At 44.2% G+C, this 19,713-nt stretch overlaps 1 protein-coding gene across 2 annotated transcripts in view; it reads right to left on the minus strand.

Moving 5' to 3' along the window:
- The window catches only part of NALF1 (NALCN channel auxiliary factor 1), a 328,481-nt gene extending 313,519 nt beyond the window's left edge, over positions 1-14,962 (minus strand). Inside the window, exon 1 of one of the 2 annotated variants that reach the window (XM_083735333.1) lies at positions 14,234-14,947. In XM_083735333.1, coding sequence (XP_083591459.1) covers positions 14,234-14,899 — 666 coding nt within the window. In that variant the 5' untranslated portion in view covers positions 14,900-14,947. Of the gene's footprint in view, positions 1-14,225 lie in introns of both variants that reach the window. The other variant, XM_083735334.1, reaches the window with a different exon arrangement.
- Between the last annotated feature and the right edge of the window lie 4,751 nt (positions 14,963-19,713).

Raw genomic sequence — 19,713 nt, forward strand, 5'->3', positions numbered from 1 at the left:
CTACAGCCTTAGGATGAAGGGTGGAAAATAAGGCAAAGAATATATAAGCAAAATACCAAAATACAACATCTAAGTTCGTAACAATACAAAACAAAATAATTTCAGATATGCCAAAGTCAACAAGTCAAATTAATAGTACTATTAAATGACTTGATTGGATATAAAAGCTAACCTCAGGTCCAAATGTTCCCTGCTATATTAAAATATAAGAAGGCAGCATTTGACCTGTGGAGTGGAAAAATCAGTGCTTTCCTAGGGATACTTCTTGCATTGTCCAGATTTCCGTCACTCAAACTGGCAGATAGTGATTTGTAATGTCACTTGCTCTCCTTATTGTGACCTTTTCCATACAAGTCACTCAGTTAATTGTTCGCTGCTGAAACGATCGCTGTGTTTTGAAGCTGTATAATTTTACTTCCATGTAGATGAATTGCTTGCTTTTAACGTGTAGTGGTTTTTTTCTCTGTTCTTCAAACTATTTGCTACTTTTAGAATTCATATACTGTATTTCACCATGTGTTGAAGTGTAGTAATTAACTTCATAGGCTGACATCTTGTCAGAGAGACTTTTTAAGGCTTTCTTTATGTCACGCCACCTGGCAATTTCGTTGCAGCCATCTTTGTTTCCACAACTAAATAGAGAGGCCCAGGTAACCAGCCTACTCTGCAAGGGCAGCATATTTGTAAAGGGATGCTAAGTGAGAAGGAAATTAAAATATGCTAATAAGAGATTGCATTCACTATTGTCCCTGTCAGCTTTTAAATGCTTAACATAAAGACAAACACAGGTTGATGTTTGTTTGTTTGTTTGTTTGTTTGTTTGCTTGCTTGCTTGCTTGCTTGCTTGCTTGCTTGCTTGCTTGCTAAGACTTGTATACCACATTACATCCTACTTTTTATTTTAAAAAAATGAAATATTAAGTTAATTTTTTTATCCTTGACATTAAATAAGTGGTAAAGGACAAACAGGAAGAGGCAAGTATGATTTGCAGAAGTTACCTGTGATCTTCTCACTTAGCCACAAGTCCCGTTGTAGTGCTCTGACTTACTTTTGGTAACTCGACTTTTACAAAGGAGTCGTCACCTGTGCAAGCAACACCAATGTTTGAAAGAGAATAATTCATTCTTATGACCTCATGCCTCCAACAAATGTGACACATCCTATTTTGACGTTAGATGTCTGAAAGATCAATAGACTAAAAGGAAAGGAAAGGTTATACATGGCAACGAAAAGCAGGAACTGCATTTAATCTGACAACAATAAATTACTGTCATTGGTTGAGAACCAAGAAACTGGGAGCTTTCAACAAGGAGTGTGTTCTTTATGTGGCAAACTTCTTAGGACATTATCAATCAGCATACCCTGTCATTAGCTCTTCACTTTACAAGCGTATAAAATATATTGTGAACTTAACGCTTGTTCCGATTATACTGACATTGCAATAAAGTACTGATATAAAGAAACAGCGTTGCATGTTTACGCAGGGGAAGGGGATCCAATTGTGTTGAGTGCAGCTTACTCCCATGTAAGCATGCACAGGAGAGCAGCCTCAGTTCACCAGTAAGTAGGCATCATTTCCTGCGGATTTAAACCACATAACCAAATAAATTTATATGTAGTTCATATGCTTTCGATTAGACTTTCTACCAACATTCACAAAAAGCAGGACTCATATCAAATTTATATTAAACATGGCAGTTCAATGTTTAACATGGTTTGCACCTTTCTCACGATTTTTTTGGAGCAAATAAAAATGCTCCTCTGCAAAACTCCAATGGCAGCACTGAAATTTGCAAAACAAAAATAAAACACTGTTCTTCCTGTTCTACTATATATTTTCCCTGGCCCAGCCTTTGATATTTGTAACCATTATATTAACATGCACTATATATCTTTGCAGTTTCTGAATACTCATGCCCATGGGCAACCGATTATCAGCATATATTATATTTTTACCCTCTTGCGCCAGACTGACTTTTGTGAATGTCACAAAATGTGGCCCTACAGGGTCAGTGGTCAAGCCAGAATGATGTCAGGATCCCTAGATGCGTCCAGAGAAAGGTGGTGAGGGCAGGATAATAAAGAGGAAAATGCAGACTAGTGCAGCACAGGACTCAAGGAAGCTAATTTGGAGAAAGAGCTAACTGAAGTGTCAACATAAGGCAGATGAAACAGTCGAGGTCAGAGACAGAGGAACAAGTAGGGCTGCTGATTCTTCTGTAAGCACAGAACTGTTGGCCAGCCTGTCAGGAGACCTTTCCTTCTTTCCTCCTTTTTCATGGGCTGCTGGCATGCAGGAGCTAAGAAGAACAAGAAATCTCAAAGGGTTTCAAGGGAGCTTATTCCAAGACAGCATGAGGCTGAGGCTGCCAAGCCATTCCAGGCATGTGCACATTAGATGGGGGAATAATTCCTGTTGAATCCAGAAAGATTTATCTCTGAATAAATATGCTTAAGACGAGGCTATCAATCTCACGCTAAATACCACATTTTGTGTGAAGGTCAAACACGTGCAGTTCCCAAATGAAACAATAGTTTGCAGTTCTGTAACTCCCAATCCCATAATGGAACATCAGGGTAAGACTTGAATGCCCTTTTCCAATATACTTTGTGGTGAAGTAAATAGCAGGATTTGAACTTCACTTGTGTTTTCTTAAGGGTTTTTTACTCCTAAGACGGTCAAAGATACAGCTTATAGATCAATCTGGAATTATTTCCCTTTGCTCTGTAAAAAAATATATCTTTGAAACAGAACTAGGAGCACCATAACAGTGAATAAAATTTGTTAACTGCTAAACCTTCATGCTTATGAGTCCTTTCTGAGCAAAGCCAAGGTACTCAACAGTGTTGCCATCCAAAATCTGTGGTTTGCATCCAAAATCTTCACAATTCGCAGACATGTTTGCCATAATGAAGCAGTACTGATGCAAGTTGGAAACAAAAATACTCCATCATCTGATTATCTGTGTTGCTTCTCTTTTGTTGTGTTTGCTTCTCTGATAGAGGCTATTTTATCAATCACTCATTCGAATATATTTAGAAAGTCCCAGCTCAAGAGTTCTTATAAGGGAAAATAATGGTAGTAACACATCTATAAAGGTTTGTGGTTTGTATTTTTATATTTAGATCTCAACTGCTCCAGTGTAGTAATCTGGAAAGTAATTTAATTAACATTTCTAACTGGCTTTAATACAAAGAGTTGTTCAAAACCTTCCTTATAAAATGAAACGCAACATCAAAATTTGTTTCCTAAGTGAAAGCATAACGGATACAAATTAAATTTTGAATGCTGATTCAAAGGAGCATATTACATTGTAAGTAATACCCTTCATAAATAACTTGCTGCAAACCAACTGAAGAAGAAAGAAAAAACAGAATCATAGCTATTGAGTTTGGGAACACTTTAGTTTTTGGAATCATCTCACTTACTGTAATAGGACTACTTTGAAATAAATAAATTATAGCTTGCATCTTACCTTGATACTAAACTCATTACTTGGAAGTGAGCTCCACTGATTTTGGTGGGACTTACTGACAACTTACTGACAAGTAGATGTGCTTAGAATCATCGTGGAGTAAACTGTTGAAGAGCAAATATCAACAGGTTCATCTTTTTAATGAGAAATTGGTAGTATGACAGAGAGCCAGTAAAAGAGAGCCCTACATTAACCTTGTTTCAAAGTGATAAAGTGATTCTACATTAGGGATCCACAAGCTGGAGTCCATAATTTGGCACTAGTTCTTGAAGAGATGCTATCTATCTGTCAACCTGTCGCTGTCCCACCACTAGCTGCTATCAGTGGCCTGCTGCCAAGACTGGTCACCTCTCTCTCTCTCTCTCTCTCTCTCTCTCTCTCTCTCTCTCCAAGGAACAGCAGGGTGCTTGAGGTAGGGGAAAGAAGAGCAAAGAAAGGTCAGAAACAGTGAATGAAACTCCTCCACAAGATGCCTTCTATGCATTGTACATTCACAGAAGACTCCCACAGAACAGCAATAAAACAAATCAGGAGTGGTGAGCCCCACCCCCCCATCCCTGTTTCTGTTAGCGCTCCTCACCACAACAAGTGAGAATGTGAGATTATGCTTTGACAGTGCAAGAAACAAAAAGCAACCTTGGCAGGTGTACCAGTGGCAAAACCTAATGCATCATGTGGAAGGTTTGCCAGCTGCACTATGAGGGCCAGTATGAACATAATACAGTGTTGAAGTGGCAAGTGCAGAACTCACACAAAATGTGTTCACATATACGTCTCACCACTCTGCCATTTTGAGCATTGCCACCCAGCCAGATTCACAACATGCTTGTTCACACAGCGCATCGTTAAGCTATGCAATTCACGACTGCATGACGTGGTGACAGATGCCAATCTGAAGAGGTTGAAATGTGGGTTAACCTATCCTAGCCATGCTGGCTGTGCAGGCATGACAATTAGTCTACACTGCAAACATGTTTTTGCCATAGACGGGACTTCATACCATTCTACGGAGTCTTCTCTGTGGTCAGCACAATTAGGAAGCACCTTATTTAATGCTGCCGGCTGGCCTGACAGGTAAAATAGAACTACAGAAAGGAAGACGGATGGGGAACACTCAGTCTATACCAAAGAAACTTGACATTGAAATGAATATGCTTCACAAACAACTATGGCACACAATAAGCCAAAGGGCAGAGTTACCGTATCACTTCAGTAACAGCATGAACCCTAAATATAGGTCTTGCCTTGAGTGAATGCAGTGTCAAAGAGGATTCTGGAGTTCGATCTAACTTTACATCTCATTGTCATCCTTTGTTCCGCTGCCTCCAAAACCCCCCATTAAAGAGGTAGAGAGCAACAGTTAAGTTTGCTAGCAAGCCATTAGCAGGGGAGATAGAATTGAATCTCCACTCCCAATTCCCTCAAAGTTACCTACCTCTAAAAACAGCTGCCAACCATAGCTCTAGCACACATTCTCAGTATAGCTTTTGCATGTTGAACTGGTGGTTTTTAATTTTTAAAAAAATTAAATAAAATGCTTGTATCAGGATACATCCTCCAGAACTGAAATTAAGCCAAAATACAATTCAGACTCAGAAAGTATTTTTAAAAAAATCTTTTTTATGATTATGACTCCTATAATTAGAGCTTACTGCTTGGTGAAATATTTCTCATTTCCCTTTTGATCATAAATACCTCTCATGCATATTTTTATTAACTGAGCATTGTAAGCTTTTTTTAAGCTGCACTAAATAAATATGAACTATTATCAATTTGAAAAGAGTTTCAAGAGTGGAATTGCACTTTTAAAATAGGCATTGTGAGATTAACAAGTACTGGTATCACTGAAGGATTTCATGTGTGAGACTCTCAGAAGTGCTTAGCTGTGGCCTAAATTTGATTATATTGAAGCATCCGATAAAACACAGCAAAGCAGGAATTTTGAAATCGAATGGTAACGTATCACAAGGCAAGCCTGTACTTTGGTCGTGCTTCATGCATGGTTCAAAATATCTACTGATTTCAGTAAAAGTGGTATCTTTAGGTTTATAGGATGATATCAAATAAGTCTTAAGTAGGTCTTAAGTAAGTTGATTTCAGTGATTCTAGTGGGCCATACTCTGAGTATAACTAACAATGGATATCACCCAAAGTATGTGTGAAATATATAAAGGTAAAAAGGTAAAGGACCCCTGGATGGTTAAGTCCAGTCAAAGGTAACTATGGGATTGCGGCGCTCATCTCGCTTTCAGGCCAAGGGAGCCAGCGTTTGTCTGCAGACAGTTTTCTGGGTCATGTGGCCAGCATGACTAAACCACTTCTGGCACAACAGAACACCGTGACGGAAGCCAGAGTGCATGGAAATGCCGTTTACCTTCCCATCATAGAGGTAGCTATTTATCTACTTGCACTGGCGTGCTTTCGATTACTAGGTTGGCAAGAGCTGGGACAGAGCAACGGGAGCTCACCCCGTTGTGCAGATTCAAACCGCCAACCTTCTGATTGGCAAGCCCAAGAGGCTCAGTGGTTTAGACCACAGCGCCACCCACATCCCTTTTGTGAAATATATATTACATAGTCAAGATGTACATCCTCATTAATTCAACATTTTTGCATTTTAAGAAGTGAGACCTTCCTTTATACAAAAGGCACGCGTAACAACTCCATTATCAGTTAAACAGCCCAACCCAATTATGATAAACATTTGTGATTAGCACCTTTCTTTCCCAGTCATATGAACTGGTTCCCTGATAATTTTTTACTGTATTATTGTTTCGTTTTCTGCGGTTTGCTTTTATGCACACCAATTAAAAATGCTAATGACTAAGCAGCATGAACATAAACGTCTTAAATAAAACAAATAAACACGATTATGTTTGTTAGCACTTACACCTGTTTATGAATATACAACAATAATATGGTGTTTGTTCCATAAAGTTGCAAGTTATTCCTTTTTAACCTTCAGCCAATCTCAAAAATAAATAAATAAAAATCACATTAATAGTTTTGGGGGTGTTTTTAAGGTCTCCAATGAGATTTTCAATGTATTGTTACAAAAGTTGGGTGCCTCTCCTTCTCTCTGCTGAGTGATGGCAAGAGCCCATGGGGTTCCAGGCACTCTCTTAGATCTGTGTACCTTTGGAGAACTGAAACACAGCGGAGACTGTCGTAGCTTTAAGGAAAAAATGTCTGTTCACCTATTTACACCTTCAGTCTGCATGGAGGGACTCCAGATCTTACAGCATGGTCATTTCAAAAAGGACTTGTACCTTCCTCCTCATTCTCCTTCCCACAACCCCTTGCTACCAGGCTCTCCTTTTGTGTCACCTCAAACACACAGTTACCCCGGCAGCTTTCCAAACCCCTGTCTCTGTTCACACCGCAGGGCAAGGGAGAGGGAAGGGCAGTTATCTTGCACTGCCAATGCCCCTCTGTTGTTTCTTAAAGGGCAGGTCATTTTGCATAGGCTAGTCTAAGAATTCCTCTGCAGTTTGTATTTCTACCTTCACATCCCAATCAAAATCCTTTATTAATTTCTAGGGGGCCCCACCCAAAAAAATATACAGTGGTACCTCGCAAGACGAAATTAATTCGTTCTGTGAGTTTTTTCGTCTTGCGAATTTTTCTTCTTGCGAAGCACAGATTCACATAGGAATGCATTGAAAATCATTCCCATAGGAATGCATTGAACGTTTTCGTCTTGCAAAGCAAGCCCATAGGGAAATTCGTCTTGCGAAGCAACTCAAAAAACGAAAAACTCTTTCATCTTGCGAGTTTTTCGTCTTACGAGGCATTCGTCTTGCGAGGTACCACTGTAACAGTATGTTGGGAGAGATTTGAGACCCCGAGGGGGGAAGTGTATCTGTGGTGCCACTTGAAGTGTGCTTGACAAAAGCACAACAACCAGCCAATAAACATTTTAGGAGGTAGAATTGTTCTGTTAAGTAAAGGGTTGCCCCTGTATATCTGGTAAACCATATACTGAGCCTGCCCCTGCATATTGAGGAAACCAGGACTGAGTTTTTGTGTGATAAGACTGTTTGCTCAGTTCTGGTACTGAAAACATACTACTGAGCTACTAAGCATGTCCTTGAGAGCACATGGTTCTTTAAATCTGTGTTTCCATCACCCCACTATTTTGTACCTGGCTCCAGTTGGTACATCTCAGGGTTGTAGTAAAACAAAAAAAGTAAGTCTCACAAGCCCAACATATCTCATCTTGGTACTAGATCAACTTCCATCAACGGTGTCTCAAAAAAAATTTTTACACATCACTTGGGAAGGCAGGCAAACTAATGCCAGTGTACTGGAAGAAGCAAAGATCACCATGATTCTTCAACATCAACTTCGTTGGACTGGTCATGTTGCTCAGATGCCTAATTATTGTCTTCCACAGCAACTACTCTATTCCGAACTTTAAAATGGGAAGCGTAATGCTGGCGGTCAACAAAAGAGGATTAAAGACTCCCTCAAGGCAAATCTTTAAAAATGTAGTATAAACATTGACAACTGGGAAACACTGACCTGTGAGCGCTCCAGTTGGAGAACAGTCTTTACCAAAGGTGTCATGAACTTTGAAGACACTCAAACTCAGGACGAAAGGGGGCAATGTGCAAGTTATGCCTTCACTGTTGACTGTATTTATAGGCCATGATCAAAGGTTCAGGAATGAAGCACCATCAATAATTGCTTTATACGAAAGTGGCCGATGTATGTATTTATTATTTCCATTTATGAGTCAACTAATAAAAATATTCTCTAAATAGCCTGTAGCAGCAATATAAGCAACATTTCAAATATAACTTGCAGCAATTCAATAATAAAACAATAAACTGGTAAAACAACCCTGCAATAAATCCAGCCATAAAATCCAATTCAGCATAAAACAAGCACCAATCAACCCCAAGCAACCTGTACAATGTTTACAAAGTTCTGGAATAAGTTGCAGAGGGCTATGTTTTGCTTTCTATAGTCCGACAAAGCAACACCTGCTACATGCATGATTTATTAAAATATATTAATATTGTATACTTGTACTTTTGCATGATTGTTCATAAATGTAAAAATATTTAAACTTTATTCATAGCATTAACTTGAACTGAATTCTATTTTTATATACCTTGAATTCTCCAGGTAGAACAAGAAGAGAGGAAACCCATTATGCTTCAAAATAAGTTATGCAAACAATCCTAATGATGTGTACATGAGTAAAACGTTCCCCAAGGCTGCAATCTCATACCTACTTATCTGGGACTTGCTTCTAAGTAGACACATACAGGATTGCACTATGATTTTCCTAGTACTAAGAGTATAATGCACTTGGATATGAAAATACATTCTGCCATCTCAACGTATTTGCTGCTTAAGAACTTGATTCTTTGCCCATGCTGTGCTCTAGGAATTTTGTTCAATGTTCACCATGTTTAATGAGAAACCTTAACACTTCCATGACTTTGGATCAAGGCATTAAAGTTCAAGCGTGTAAATCAAATCAGCCCTCATTTCTCAACATTTGCATCTCCCTACCAATTTGGCCCGTTCTTGCTTTTGATCCAGTTTGAGCCTCGTCTACATTTGATTTATTTTATCTATTTTTTATTAAATTTCTATACTGCCTTTTATCCAAGCATCATAGGACACTTTACAATATCAAAACACAAAAACACGTAACATACTAACAAAAACAATATGCATACACACCCATGAACACACACCCACACAGATTAAAAGGCCATAGATTGTTTAATTGTCCAGCAGCTTGGGAGAAGAAAAATGTTTTTGCCTGGCCGATAAAGATCTGAAACAAAAGCACCAGGCAAACCTCTCTGGGGAGAGCATTCTGCAAGTGGGAACCACTGCAAAAAAGGCCTAGTCTTGTTCTCCGCCTCCCCCCCCCAACCATTGTTTACTGGAGCATACTGGAGTAGCAGGAGGAAACACGCACTGGATGATTACTAAACCCTCAGAAAACATCAGAGAGGATTGGGACACTCAACCTGCCCTGCTTCCTCCTTGGAGGAGTAAGGTAAAGGTAAAGGTACCCCTGCCTGTACGGGCCAGTCTTGACAGACTCTGGGGTTGTGTGCCCATCTCACTTAAGAGGCCAGGGGCCAGCGCTGTCCGGAGACACTTCCGGGTCACGTGGCCAGCGTGACATCGCTGCTCTGGTGAGCCAGAGCCGCACACGGAAATGCCGTTTACCTTCCCGCTGGTAAGCGGTCCCTATTTATCTACTTGCACCCGGAGGTGCTTTCGAACTGCTAGGTTGGCAGGCGCTGGGACCGAGCAGCGGGAGTGCACCCCGCCGCAGGGATTTGAACCGCTGACCTTTCGATCGGCAAGTCCTAGGCGCTGAGGCTTTAACCCACAGCGTCACCTGCGTCCCTTCCTTGGAGGAGTAGAGAGATAGAAATAGCAGTGTGCTTTTGACTGCCCGTACTGTTGTATTTGAGCAGGGGGAGCCTTTTAAGGGGGAATTATGGCACTGTCTCTATCATGGAGCAATGTTTCACCACTGATAAATTCAATAGGAGGCTGGTAGTGAGGTTGACTCCAGCATTCAGCCAAGTGGGCTCAAACATGCCTAATTCTGTGCTGGATTCTAGGCCTAAAACTATATCTGCAATACTTCTGAAACACATGTGTTCAAATACTTGGCTTCACTAAAATGTTTTTTTACGCATGCATGCTGGCATGAACTTTATTAGTTGACCCAGTTCTTGTTTAGCAACAACCTGAGGCTTGCTTTATGACTAACTACCAACTTAAGAAACACTCGAAGACATCCTCTGAAGACAAGAATGAGGTTTGAGCTCCAATTTATTCCATCTTCCATGAAAACAAGGGATGTCTGGTATGGTGTCTGGTATGTTACTGTCTAAGTAACTTTTCCAGTGAGGTACATAGTAATGGATGGCTTAAAAAATCAAAATGAATATATGAATACCATGCTTTGTAAATATGTAAAATTCCAACTTGTTTACAAGGATATGGAAATTATAAATGAAAAGTTGTAAAGCAAAAGGGTTCATTCTAGGTTGTTAAATAGATAAAAAGATAGCACCCATCAACTCAAGTCAAGAGCCATGGGCATTCTAGTAAATTACACAACTATAATCTTAATTGTCAGGTAATTGGCCTAGGGCTTCACCTTTGCAAAATTCTCAACAGCATAGCATGAAATTGTCCAACTGTAATTAAAACTTTGCATAGTTAGAATCAGCAACAACATGTGCCCTTAAATCAGCACCCAGGCCAGATCTAAACAGACACATAAAATTGGCACATTCTACTGTACAGCCGTACCACCGTTTACGTAACCCTCTGGTTACGTAAACTTCGGGATGTGTGCGCAGCAAACCTGGAAGTATTTTACAGGGTTTCGCCCCATGCGCATGCACAAAAGCAGTCTGCGCATGTGCAGAAGCAGTCCTCAGGTTGCAGAAACCTTGGGACCCGACCGGACCTCCGGAACAGATCCTAATCACAACTGGAGGTACCATTTCATGAACAACCATAAACATACTTACACCATTACCACGAGCTATCAAAATAATTCCACTTCCAATACCAATACAAAAATATCTAACCATCTTAGATGTGGTTTTTAATTTTAATTCTAAACCAACCAGTCATGCCAGTACATCAGGTAAATCCAAGTAAGTTCAGGATAAATTATATGTTAATCTGATTTATAAAATTAAAAACTTGGGTTCATACTCAGCAATTCATAGCATCTTTCTAACTGGAGAGAACTGTGAGCTATGACTGCAAAAAATACTCTTCTAGTACATAGAAACTGATGCAGTACAGTACCATATTTTGCTTGGGTTGCTTGCCACATAGATAGGAAAGATTTAAAAACTGCACATTGGAAAAAGAAATGTGAATAAGTAGCTCTCTATAGCATATTGATAAAATGTACAAACTGTGTAGTATTAAGAGCCTTTGCCAATTATCCTTGCCAATATCATTCTAGGCATACATTTTAATGTTCAGACAAGACATCAGCAATGCTATAGTTTCTGCTTTCTAATATACTAACCAATTGTTATCTGAGGCTGCTTTAGTAGGAAGTAAATACATGACAGAATACAAATGCTACAGGAGATGGTGTGCATAGCAAGCATCATTGATTTTGTCATCAAGTACAAATTGTAAACTGGAAGAAGTGCTCTCTTTTCTAAAATGGAAACGAACAGTTTTAACAGCTTTGCTGCTTAGATGCATGCCGGCCGACTTAATTCAATATTCTTGCCTCTTTTAATGCACAGTGAAAAGTAGCCCACAACAGACCAAACAATTAAATAAGACATAATATGGGCTGTAAGTAAGGTTCCAGTTTATGTAAGTCCTACCTACAGCTGAATCATAACAAAATGTACCCTTAACCGTCACTTAAACCGAAAGAAACATATCTACATTATACCAGAGGTTTTATTTGTGGATAAAAGCACAGATATAGAGTGTCAAATGTGTGTTCAGTAAAACGGTATTCTAATATATCTGTTACATTACTCTCAAACAGTACTACAAGCCTTAGTCCATTTTCCTCCCTAAAAGCAAACATTTCAGACTGCAAAAGCATTAAAACTTCATAGTTACATATTTGAACAAAGTTAGCATACTGTAGTATGTGCTTTCCAATATTCAAGTCACAATATCCACCGTCCATACTATATATGCATCAAACGTATCAAACATTAAAGCGCTCAGTTATTACATTTATTGAAATAGGTGATTTGTTATGATTAACCTAAGGCTCTGAGAACACAGTTGCATTGCATTGCTTATGACATCAAGCACCATGGACAGTACTGAAAATCTGCAGCACCATGGACAGCACCAGGCATTCGCAGCTCTATGTACCGCAGTTCCATCCCATAAAACTGCCTTGCAGACTTTATTCCCGAACAAAATAAAATGTCTGCTGTTAAGAAGCAGGCTCTGAATATTTCCAGCCCACAAAGCAGTTTCTCCTTTCACTTTAACAATAAGCAGCAATTTGTTTTTGTCACACAAGTAAGCATTCAAACTCTTAAAGGTACTATTTAAGGACTTGCAAACCTGAACTGATGCTTGCATCCCAGCAGCTCTTAGATCATCACTGCTCTGCTTATAAATAAAGGTAATATATTCAATGTAAACTTTAAAAATTATCTGCTGGGGGGTTTACTTCTTATACCCTGTTTCCATGACAAGCAAATCCTTTCAACAAGCATTGCTTTCCTTTAAAAAAAAGTAAGTTGGCCAATACTCATTACATCTACAACATTTAGATTTTCTTTGGATGTTCTAAGATTACATCAGGGTGATAAGTCCTAAAGAAAACACTGCAGTTCCACTACACAATATAATATATTACTATCCCAAACACAATTCCTGGAAGTAGCTTCTACTGAAATCAACAAGATGCATCAATACCTAAATCAGGGCCTTGCATATATGTTTGTTTTTTTAACTGCTTCTAGCCCTTGGTTGTTGTTTTTTTAAAGCACCAGACAACAGTTCATGTACAAAGTTGACAGCTCCTACCCAGAACCTATTATCCAGAATCTCTGAAGCTAGACCCCATTGATTTCTGTGGAACTTATTCCCACAGCAGTGTGCACTGAACTGCAACCTTAGAAACATGTCACTACAGCAAGAGCAACACTTTTCTTAAAGGACAAGGTGCCTGAGGTTAGGGCAAAATGGGAAATCAGAATTATGTACAAAGAGCAAAGAGGCAGTCACTAAGACTCTGCCATCAGTACTTTTTCCCCCACACACAGTTCGCTGCAGACTCTGCTTGCGACTCCCATAAACCCAGGGCATATTTCAACTCCAGGGATTCGGCAGAGCAGACTTGAAACAGAGACATTTACACACAGAAGAGAGAAGACGAGCCACCTGGGATCACTTCCTTTCCTCTAAGACTCAATTACCAGACTCTTAGGACACCCCAGGAAAATTACCAGGCTTTTGATTCCCTGAGTTCAACAGCATGCAGAGCTTTCGCAGCAAATGTCCTACACAACGCTGTCCCTCCAGGGACACACAAGAAAGTTCTTGACCAGAGCTGTCCTTGGTCTCGACCAACCAGTTAGCCAGAAGCTGAGGAAGGGCACCAAACAGATGCCCAAGGTCTTTGGCATTGCTCTCCTTAAACGAAAGACAAACCACCAAGCCCGAGAGAAGCAGCGCCTCCTCACTCAGAAGTTCAGGACTCAACTCCATCCATCCCAACAACAGCCCTGATCCAGCAACTCAGAAGTTAATGCCCCCACCCTCCCCTGCGAAGAAAGCAGACCTTCGCACTGCCACGCGAATGACGCTTTTTCAGTTCCGGGAAACAAGCGAGATCCCCTGATCATTTCAGGGCCAGGGAAACCCCCGCTGGCGACCACGTCCCGGCCTCCCCTCCCCCTCCCACGCACCCCCCCCACCCGCCGCCTCCGCGCAGCAGCAGCAGCAGCCCACGCGCTCCCGGGTCCTGCTCATTGGCACGCAGCGCCTCTTCCCCTGCCAAGCCGCATTCCAGCCCCTGGCAGTCAGAGCGGGGCCAGCGCGAGTCAGGAGCCCATCGCATATGATCAGGACCGGGGGAAGGGAAGGAGGGAGGGGACGGAGGGAGGGAGAAGCAGCCAGAAACGAAGCCACAAACCTCAGCGTCGCCAAAGAGACCAAGAGTGAATCCAAGGGACTGGAGGGGTGGGAGAAAGACATTGCCAAAGTGGTGGGGGTTAAAAACAAACAAAACCACCTACACTCCTACCTTACAATCCTCCGGGCCGGATTTCACCGAGTACTCCTCCGCCTGCAAGTATTTTTGCAGCACGAGCTCGAACTCTCGGTAGCGGTCCTGCGCTTGCTGGTCGTAGTTCTGGTAAGCCAGGACGCAGCGGCGGCAAGAGCCGAGCCAATCCTCCTCCTCCTCCTCCTCCTCCTCCCTGCGGCGCCCTTCGCCATCCAACTCCTCGTCCTCGTCCCCCTCGCCTAGGTCCAGAGTGCAGTTCAGAGTGTCCGGGCGGGAAAGCCCGGCGAAGAGCTCGCGCAGCGTGTAGGAACTACAAAAGGGAAGGTAGAGCTCCGCCTGGGCCGAGGCTCCGGGCTGCTGCAGGCGGCGGCACGCAGCCTCGGCGTCGCCCAGCAGGCTGAAGCACTGGCCGCCGCCGCCGCCGCCCTCCGCCTCCGCCGCGCCGTCCATGCCGTCCTCCCTGCCCGCTCCCGCCCGCTCCGGGTCCCGGTGGCGCCCGGCCGCGACCTGCCTGGCCTCAACGCAGAGCCACAGGTGGTCGGAGAGCAGCACGGTGAAGAAGAGCAGCGAGGCCAGCGACAGGCGCCATTTCTGCGCCCGCTCCGAGTCCGCGAAGGGCTTGTCGGGCTCCCGCGGGCCGAAGCACACGCCCGAGCCGGCTCCTCCCGGGGGGCGGCTGCTCATATTTCGGGAGCGCGCAGCCCCGGCCGGCTCCACGGCGAGGGGGGCTCCGCAGCCGGGCTCGGCGGCCCCACGGGCATGGACACGGCGCGGCGGGGCGCCAGGCTCCCCCCTCAGAGAAGGGCGACGACGACGGCGGTGGCGGCGGCGGCGCTAATGGGGGTGGCGGGGACGGTGGTGGTGGTGCTCCTGCGCGCTGGGCTGGGCTGGGCTGGGCCGGTCGCCGTCCCCTGCCTCCCTCACGCTCCCTGTCACCCGGGCATGGTCAGAGCGCGGGCCCCCATTTTGGCGCCAACTCGGCCAGCCCACCGCTTCCCGCCCTTCGCCTCATGGCGCGCTGCTCCGCCGCCGCCGCCGCCGCCCCCCACCCCGGCACCCTGGAGAGCCAGCCGGGGGACCCCGCGAGCCGGGCCCCCGCTAGCCCCAGACGAGACCCTCCTGCTCCTCCTCCTGGCGAGAGGCTGGCTGCTGCGCGTCGCCTGGCCCGAGCTGCTGAGGAGACGCCGGAGGAGCGGCGGGGCGAAGGCTGCCGCTGCTGCTGCTGCTGCTGCCGCCGCTGTGGCTCTTGCTGCGGCTGCTCCTGCTAGCACTGCTGGTGCCACTGCGCTGCGGCTTCTGCTGCTGCTGCTGCCGCCGCCGCCGATGCTGCTGCTGCTGCTGTTGCTTCTGCTGAGGCTCCCGCCGGGCACGACCCCCCCCTGCTCGCGGCGCGGATTTGGCTGCCTCCTGCTGCCCGGGGGCCACCCTCATCTTGGGGCCCTGCGCTAAGTTGCCGCCATCTTCGTCCGGGAGAAGCACTTTTTTGGGGGGAGCGCACGGCCCTTTGCGTCATCTCCTCCTGCGCCGCCAGCCTGGCGCATTGGCAGCGGCGGCGTGCTCTGCCTTCCCTCGACTGGGGGTTGGGGGGGGGGAGCAGAGCGAGCGAGCGAGCCGAGGGAGGGAGGGAGGGAGGAAGGAGAGGAGAGGTTGGGGGGAATCGCCTGCCACGCTCTCCCCGCTCTGAGGACCCCCCAATCACCGGCATTCTGGCGCGAGGGGGCGGGGGCAGTCTCCTCCTCGTGGAGCCGAGGAAGGGGAAGGAATGGATCGCGGGAAGCCGCCGGCGGTGAGTTCGCCTTCGCTGCTTTGCCGGGCTCCAGGCGGGGGGGGGGTCTCGCTTGCTGCTGCTCCCCGCCCCCTGTCGTGGGAGCCCCTCGCCCGGCTGCGCCCTAGAGAGCGGCCAGGTCCCACCTCGTAGTCGGGCACCTCGCCACGCCGCGCCTCAGCCCGGGCTGCTCCATGCCCGGTGCGAGCGCAGCCGGCGACTTCGGAGCCCCGGGCCAGAGAGGGCGCGTTGCACCCCGTCGCGGGGAACTTTGTCCTGGCTTGTGGTGGAGGGGGAGCGAGGAGAAGGAGGGGGGGGAGAGAGGTTTCCCTCAAAATTGCCCCCCAGGTGCTTTCCTCTCACGGTGGGGGGGGGGAGGCGGAGGACACTTGTCTCTCGCCTCCCCACTTCTTGCCAGCTGGGTAAACAGAGCTGGTACACTATGTATAGGGAGTTTGGAGACCTTTCTTATTGTCAGACAGACACACTTTTTAAAAAATGATGATAATCATTTTTATTAAATATTTTCCTTGTTTACAAGAGTATCTCCATCGTCTCTCTTTTCAGGTTGCAAAGTCTTTTTCCCTATACCAGTTACATACAATGCGATACAGAATATGGTTGGGGAAGAAGTAAAAGTGGGGAGAGTTTGGAGACCTTTCTTATTGTCAGACAGACACACTTTTTAAAAAATGATGATAATCATTTTTATTAAATATTTTCCTTGTTTACAAGAGTATCTCCATCGTCTCTCTTTTCAGGTTGCAAAGTCTTTTTCCATATACCAGTTACATACAATGCGATACAGAATATGGTTGGGGAAGAAGTAAAAGTGGGGAGAGGGAGGAAAGCCACCACTCCCTTTGCCTGGCTGCAGGGAAGTCAACACCTAGGCAGTGGCGTAGCATGGGTTGTCAGCACCAGGGGCAAAGCAAGTAATTTGTGCCCCCTAACCCGTGGATTTTAGCAGGGGGCAGAGAGCTGCGAGTGCGAGCGCGCCCCCCACCCAGATGTTGCGCCCGGTGCGGCCGGCACCCCCTGCACCCCCCCCCACGCTACGCCACTGCACCTAGGGCAGGCATAGGCAAACTTGGCCCTCCAGATATTTTGGGACTACAACTCCCATCATCCCTAGCTAACAGGACCAGTGGTCAGGGATGATGGGAGTTGTAGTCCCAAAACATCTGGAGGGCCGAGTTTGCCTATGCCTATAGGGGGCTGAGGTCCCCCAAAAATATTTGAGGGGTTCACCCTCTAAAAGTTCATGGGCATTGCCATTCAAATGGTGTGTGTGTGTACCATGTCTTGTGGTCGATTAAGCCGGGCATGGCTTACCTGGGCTCCTCCAATTCAAGTTGGCATCCCTGCCTGACCATATTTTTTTAACATATTCCCAGATGATGCCTGAGAAAGAAAGGGAGGTGAGGGAGACTCTCAATCTGGCCAGATCTTATTCCTGCCTAAAATGTAAATTCTTGCCTAAAAAAAATGATGATCTGCGCTTTTTGAGATCTTAAGTATCTTGCTTTGAGACCAAGGGGGCAGGTGCTTTTTATCGTATTGCAATGTAATCCTGATTTAACCAGCAAACCTGAGAATTTTATAGTCTGATTCATGTATATAAAACATTTATTCAAAATTTACAATGCAGCTTTGTCCACTGTCATAATATCACAGAAGGATCTTTCCAATCCTCAATCCCACATCACTGTCATGTTGGCTTGCCAAATATCCTCAGTAAGAACCCAGCTACCAATCTGGTTGGCTGGCCATTTTCAATTAATCAGTATTGGTTGAAGATAGCCTGGCTCCGAATATATGCCTCTTATAATCCATTTGGGAAGTCAGTGGGAACGGTGCTACTGATGGTTCTATGTCAGGGGTGCCAACTTGAATAAAATATTGGAGACATAATCCATCACACCACATACACCATTTGAATGACAATGCCCTTTGACTTTGGGGGGGGCAGGCCCCTCAAATATTTTATCAGGGGCACCAAAGGGACCCTGGCCCCTAAGTGTTGGTTACTGTATTCCATGTGCAAAGCATGTGAATGGTCTGGGTCACTTTGCAGAGTTTCCATACAAGCATGTCTTATGCCCAACAGCTTCTGACATTAGTCTGGATACTCTCCATCAACACATTATGGTTCCTGTTCATGTGGAGGCAACTGTATTCATAACCTGACATTTGGCAGGTAACTGCAAGCAGCTCAATCTAATGCATGCTTACCCAGAAGGAAGTGTCAATGTGTACAATAGGATGTAACACAGAGTAGGTGTACATCAGATTGCAAGCATAAATCATTGCAGTGTCACAAAACTAGAGATTGTATCTGCAATATTTATTTATTTAAAAACGGCAGCTTTTGTCATATCCAGTTGCTCTTTGCTTTCTGCGTTGCTTACTAAAATGTGATGTCTTTATGGCTATCCAAACACATAAAATGTTTAGTGTTTTAACATCAAAGAAATGGAACCTGACCAAACCCATTTATATGCATGGGCAAGCCTCAGAAGTCACATCTATTGAGATCAATGTGGCTTACTCTGGGGTAAGTGTGCATAGAATTGCAGCCTATCGTGATCAACTTGCAAACATAGCTTATGCATCCCATCCTTCTCAGATGAAACTGAAGGTATTTTTAATTTTGCAAGAATTTCTGTCTTTTCACCCCTGTCGTCACATTTCATATGCTAAATTATGCTACTGAGCAATTTCTCCCCCCACAAAAACCTACGTAGCCACGTTGACCTGATCTTATTTCAATCCCTTACTTCAAACCTTCTATGGCGTGTCATTAAGTTATTGCCTAGCAGATGGGAAGCATAATACATTCATTAGCATCCATATGTCACAGAAGTTGTGCATAAATTTTTATTTTGATAGACTAATTGAAAGGTAGAGAAATTCATTTTAATATTATGGGAGAAGTCATGAGATACTCACCACTTAAATAGCGTGACATGCCTCATTTTAGAATCTGGACGTTTCTCATTATCAAGGTTAAAAACTGCAAATAAAGGCATCTGTTCCACACTTCCTTGCAGAATTTCTGCACTGGAAGGGTGTTATATGCATTTTTAGTAAAACTAGAGCCTCAAAACTGACTATCTTCCAGGTGTCACAATGTCAGGGAATGGGAAACAAAATAGTTTCAAGATCAGATTTTCTTTCCATTTACTCATACGTATCTAATAAATCTTGCATGTTTTTTACAGGTGTGGGTGTGTTAAGATGCACTTACAGTTCCCAAATGCAGCAAAACCATTTTAATGCAGTGTTCAGTTAGCACCAAACAAGGACACTTCCAGATGACTTGTTTACTGAACACCCATCCTGATTTGTTTGCAGGGAGCTTAGATGATGTATCATCAAAGCAACAGTTACCCTACACTTTGCAGTGCATTTTCCTCATTGCAAAAAGTCTGATAATTTTGGGGAGTGACCTCCCAATCAGCTGTAAGCGAGCAACCTGAATTTGTCGGTATAAGATTGAATCCTACTCCCAAAATAATGACAATGTGGAGGCACACCAAGATATATTGCAGGACTTCCATGCAGATGTGTTGTTTTATTTTTGCTTTATTAACAGGCACCCATGGTGAGCTATGAATTTCGCTGGAGCTGCAAGGCAGGAAGGTGCTTAACCCTTCTCCTGTCAAAACTACCTCCCACAAACTCCTTTATTCCCAAAGGTAGATAGTATGACCTTCTGCCATGGATAAGA

This window comes from Podarcis gaigeae (assembly GCF_964106915.1).
Source record: "Podarcis gaigeae genome assembly, chromosome: 4".
Taxonomy (NCBI): Eukaryota; Metazoa; Chordata; class Lepidosauria; order Squamata; family Lacertidae; genus Podarcis; species Podarcis gaigeae.